Genomic DNA, 5,461 nt, shown 5'->3' with positions numbered 1-5,461 from the left:
AAGTAGAATGGAAAAATTAATTGTTTACAACTCCATCTATTAGAATAAATTAATAGGGATATGGGATGTTTTGAAGTATTTATCACATCTAAAAGGACGAACCTTGTGTAGATTCCATATTGCAACACAATCAACAATATCTTTTTACAAAATAAAGCGAAAATACACTTTGTAAGCTTTATCTATGTTATGCATTACTTATATCAAGAATACCAATATCCTCAATAGACTCAAAAAAATGCTTGTAAAACCGCACCACTCACTTGTACAATTCTCACCATAAATACTTAATGCATTTTAATAAAAAACTCCTAGAAAGGTAAATTTCAAATAAACATAAAACTACCTATCTATGTTCTATATCTAAAGTTTCTTATATCTACTCCCCAACACTAGATCATATCAGCCTTCACGCCATTATATTTTGGAGCATTACCACTCCTTATTCATTTTGGCCTCCCAAAGTGACATACAACCCATACATATGTGTTGAAAATAGTATAGGCTTCTTTACTTGTAGATACCTCACAGGCCACAATAAAATGTGTTGCCCCACATATCATGGCATAGATGTAAAATTTGTAAGTTACAAGTTTGTAATATGCTATAAAAACACAAAAATAATGGTTGGAAAAGGAAGAAAGACACTTATAATCCATATTGCATAGTGTATAAGGTGTTTTATTGGTATAGATCTGTCGATAAATTCATGACAAATGCATACTTTACAACCTTCTTGTAAAGCTAAAACCTCATAAATTTAATGCCTACTAAAATGATAATTAGTTGCTCAACAACAAGAGTGGGAGTTAATAATTCTCTAATTTGTCCTTACACAATTCATAGGAATATTAGTCCAAATATGGTTAAAAACTTCGTCTGTTGGTATCCTATGGTACACCCCCCTCCAATTTGTATCCACCATTTGTATATATTTGTATAGTGTTGGCCATATAATTCCCAAATAATTTGCAAGATAAGCCATGGTTTTTGTTTCAAGAATTTTCAAGTGCATCCATACAAGAAATGCCAGTACAATAGCAAATCCCCTCAACCTCAAAAAGTTATTGAAGCCCTACAAGAAGTACTTTAATAAAGACTCTTCAATTTAAAAATTCATCTACTCATTCATCTTCATCTTCACTTTCATTAGTTGAAGAAGTGTTAGAATTAAAGCCTAATAGCAACCCCACACTTTGTTTGTAATACATATGTTTGCAATATTTGCATTTAAGTTCAATTTCATGAATCTAAGCTATAGGCAAAACTTACTCACTCATTATGGATATCTCTAATCACCACCAAAAAACCAAACCAATTTCACTACCACAACAACCACACTATTAAAATTGAATGACATAACTCCAAAAATCCTTTCCTCCTCAACAACCCTAAGTCACACTTGATGATGAATGGGATGTTGTGCCATATATATGACCCACATGTATGACTCATCATTTTATAGCCATGTACCACATATATGCCCATCTCATTGACATCTAAATTGGACTATGCCACACGTGGGTTTCCTGTGGGTTTCCTGTGCAAGTACAATATAGGGAACTTACAAATATCACACTATACAATCAAAGATGTATATTGCTTATGTTAATGTTTGTTATTCAAGTTCATGAAGTTCACAAGTCAACTACAACTTAAACACCAAAGCATGCTCCACCCATTAAACTAAGCATGAAGACTGCATGTAATAGTTGAGCAAGCTGAGGTTGTGGCAATTAACTGGCATGAGTCTGTGGCGGTTGACCAACCTGAGAGCAAGGATGATGGATAATGTGGAGCTATATGTAAATGGAGTTATATGTAAAGTACTATAACAACGTTTTGTTTTAAATTTCAAATATGTAGCACAAGATGGCCTGCGTTGCTAAACCGGACTCCTCAGCAGCCATGGCTTGGTCCAGTACCCACTTTGCCAGCCCCCAAAACTCCTCAACATCCTTCAGGTTCTCCGGTCCATGCTGCTGAGACATAGAGAAGAAACGCCATGGGAAACAGGGAGCCAATGAACCATAGCGTGACCATGGTGACCAAATTGTTCAAAGGAATGTACTTAACGTTGATCAAAAAGTTAACTTGTTGCATTGAGAATCATACACTTCTCTATGCAAAAAGTGGAAGCCTGGACTCGTACTCAACGATTGCTGGAAAAAGGAAAAAGATTGTTGGAAACCAAACTAGAAAGGAAAAACACACAAACATCTACTGATCAAAACGAAAATACTGTCCGGCCGCACCATGACAAGCTTTCCTCCCAAGACTACCAGATTAGAACGGTTAAGATGTGCAGCCGGATGAATTGAAAATACCAGATAGGCACCAGAAAGGGCTCTTCCAGGGGCTCTTGAATCTGATTTAAGTCCGGGCCGCCACCCTCTAGTTAGAAGATAGATCCTGTCGTCATCGTCCAGACAGGAGACTGGACGATGATGGACATCTTCTGGAAGCTCCAAATAGTCCCAGGTTAAATCCCAAAATCCTGAGAAACTAATTTAAACGTCCATGGCTGAAAGCAAGACGTAGATGTTCTTGTAGTTCTTGGGGGAGGGGTCACTGATGCCGCATTTCTTGGCCTCCACTTCCAGCAATTCTCTCGTCTTCAGTCTCTTGTAGAGTGCCCATTTCCGAGGAGGCAAGCTCTTTAGAAGTTGGCGATAGCTGTGCTCTTGCATGGCTTTGGCCTTCTTCCTCCGTTCCATTTCCCTCTCCCTGACTTCCCCGAGCTTCCGGAGGAGCAACACTTCCTCCTGTCCCAGATTTTGGTCAAAGCACTGATCAAACTGGAGCTGTTCCCTCTGGTACTCCACCAACGTCTCTTGTGACTGAACCGGCCTGCTGGACGTGGGCGATGAACCTCCTCTGGAAGAAGAAGCCTTCCGGGACTCCTCCAACGATTCTACCTTCACAGGGCAGAGGTAAACATAGTACCAGATGCAGGGTCCAGTGTACCAGCGTTCCACTTGTGCTCGTTGCATGAACTGATACTCCGTTTTGGTGTGTCCCTCCGGGCTGACCGTCACCTGAAGCGCTAAGAAATGCAACACCCCTTTCTCGTCAACCCACGCGATAACCCCGTCAATGTACTTGAAAGAGTACCTGCCTGGTTTCAGGTACACAGGCTTGAAAGGCTCCCACTGGCTTGGATCTAACCGCACGGGTTCACCGTTTAGACTCTTCAGCTCCACTGGACGACGCACACGCTGCTTGAATTTCAGCCCCACCGCCATGATAGCCTCTGCTACAAACCCCTCGCAGGCCCATCCGATATGGGACCAGATGATGTCCGGGTCATCGAGTTTACCCTGCACAATGGCCTGGAATGTCGGTGAACGGAAAACCAAGCCCTTCAAGCGCTCCAAAGCTGCCTCTAAATGGACTGCATAGATGAAGTCGGTGCAGAAACTACCATCTCCGCTGACAAAACTCTTGGACACCGATGCAGGATCACGTAAAGATTCCTCCGGGCCCCTGTAATCCTTGATGTACTTCCGTATGGATTTGAATGGTTCTCCCTGCTTAAACTTCAGCAGCACCGCCTGCCACGCCTGCTCATCATCTAGGAAACCCTCTAGTTCCATCTTCCCAGGATCTTCGTACACTCGCGTTTCACCCGTTTGGACATCTATCATCCCAAAACTTTTAAGCCTGGGCCTTTTCCTTGAACAGGAGATACCGGTGATGTCTCGTACATACTCGTCACACGCACTGCTGAGGTAGAACAAGGACATGGGGTGCTTTCCAGCAAACAAGAGAACATCCTCCTCACGGTCCGGATGGTTCTTGAGCATCCCTCCAAGGACGGTGGTGGTTCCTCTTATGAACGAAGAATACTCCTCCTGTAGCGCGGATAATTCAATAAAAAAGCACCCGGAAAAAACAAAAGGGAATGAGGCTTACCTCGCCAAAGTTATCTTTCAGCTCGTACTCTTCCATCTGGCTTGCGCCCACTCTCACGTCATGAGCTTCAGGCGACAAGGTCTTGATTACAACGTCGCACCCTCTTTGCAAAGCTTCCAGCCACTTCTTCGCCTCAGCTCGCCTGCGTGAAGTACCATCCTTGTGTTGATCATCGTAGTTCTCCTCATCATCACTCACAAAGAAAATAAAATCCCCAGCCGCCTTTCTGCCCTCGAGAAAGCCAGACAACGACTCCACAGAGCTGACGCGTTCAATCTCTGCAAGCGCTTCCTCACTGTCACTGTATGCAAACAGAAGAGAGTCCTGAACTTGGCGCAGCACGTCCTGACAAGCGTCCAGGTACCAAAAGCATATTGCTCGTTGAGAGCGTCCAACAAGCTCCACTGCAACCGCTCGCAACATGCAACTCTTTCCTTTCCCCCTGGCACCAGTAATGAGCAGGCCCCGAGTCGGGGATTGTGGGTCTTCTTCTATAACCAGCCTCATGATGTCCGAGTACGCCGAACGACCCACAAACTCAAATTCCCGTGGTGGCCTCTTGCCTACGGCGGAGGTACTCAAACCTGGAAAGGGCAACGTCTGCGACCGGCCTGGAGCCTGAAGCCTGGCGAAATCCACATCGCGGAGCCGCGCCTTCACACGCTTCGCCTCCGCCTTCTTTCTTGCAAGCATGGCAGCTGCCAAGAACCCTAACCTGAATTCCGGCCGCTAGGAGGTGAGACACGAGCACATATGCCCTGCTTTCAAGGTTTTCTTTGAGCTGCCCAAATCGGTGATCAGCCGTGAATCTCCGATTCTCCGGAGGGCGAGCCCCGTTGTTTGACAAGAAGCCCGAGAACAGAGCCGGGCTCGAGAGCGGACGATCTGTTCTCAGGTCGGGCTCTGTTCTTATTTGATAGAGATCTAACCAGCATGTAACGCAGGTCTGGATAATCATCGAGTCCCTTTAATAAGCTCTAGTGTTTCCAGCATTGGAGACTTAACAAGGAACCCACACATCCTATAGCATAGCCTGTAATGTTGATCTCCCTTTGCGGCCTGTAATACAATCTATCTCACAAACCTGTAGCAATGGACAGAGTAACTGGTTAACATCTGCAGGCCTAGAGGTCCATCGTGATGGGGATACTAGCTCTAGAGAGTGTAAAGTTTCCATACTGACGAGGAACATGGGATCTATAGCAAACCAGAATTTCAATCCAAGCCTTAAGCTGGGAAGCTGTTTGGATTGCTCGAATCCATCGTTAAATCTGCTCAGGATGAGAAGAAGCAAGTCGTCAGGGAGATCGGCCAGTTGCTGCCTGCATTGCTTCAGCTTCTTCACAGCCAGCCTTTTCACCACCTTACTTTACGGAAATAGTTTATTCCGGGAATCTTCTTGAAGAGTATATACAAGAATCTTCCTAAGAGTATCTTCATTAGAACATACCAGCTCAAATCTAAGATTGCCAAAAGTTTGGTGATCAAAGACACTCTTATGTAGCTTGGAGTTTGTTATGCTCTCCTTTTAATTTGTTAACTTGAT

General features: G+C 44.1%; 1 protein-coding gene across 2 annotated transcripts; it reads right to left on the bottom strand.

Annotated features, from left to right (window-relative positions):
- Window positions 1-2,286: 2,286 nt before the first annotated feature.
- LOC9630146 lies at window positions 2,287-4,980 on the bottom strand. Of its 2 annotated transcripts, XM_024666278.1 has the most exons (3): window positions 3,916-4,980; window positions 2,968-3,854; window positions 2,799-2,918 (listed from the first exon to the last, which is right to left on the bottom strand). In XM_024666278.1, exons 1-3 carry the CDS (start codon window positions 4,606-4,608, stop codon window positions 2,915-2,917), a joined length of 1,584 nt encoding a protein of 527 aa, XP_024522046.1. In that variant the 5' UTR covers window positions 4,609-4,980; the 3' UTR covers window positions 2,799-2,914. The 2 variants fall into 2 exon arrangements, with proteins under 2 accessions (XP_024522045.1, XP_024522046.1); XM_024666277.1 differs by having other exon boundaries at window positions 2,287-3,854; window positions 3,916-4,977.
- Window positions 4,981-5,461: the final 481 nt, after the last annotated feature.

Source organism: Selaginella moellendorffii, unplaced genomic scaffold, assembly GCF_000143415.4.
Source record: "Selaginella moellendorffii unplaced genomic scaffold, v1.0 SELMOscaffold_138, whole genome shotgun sequence".
Lineage (NCBI taxonomy): Eukaryota > Viridiplantae > Streptophyta > Lycopodiopsida > Selaginellales > Selaginellaceae > Selaginella > Selaginella moellendorffii.
This window is presented reverse-complemented; position numbering and strand designations above follow the sequence as displayed.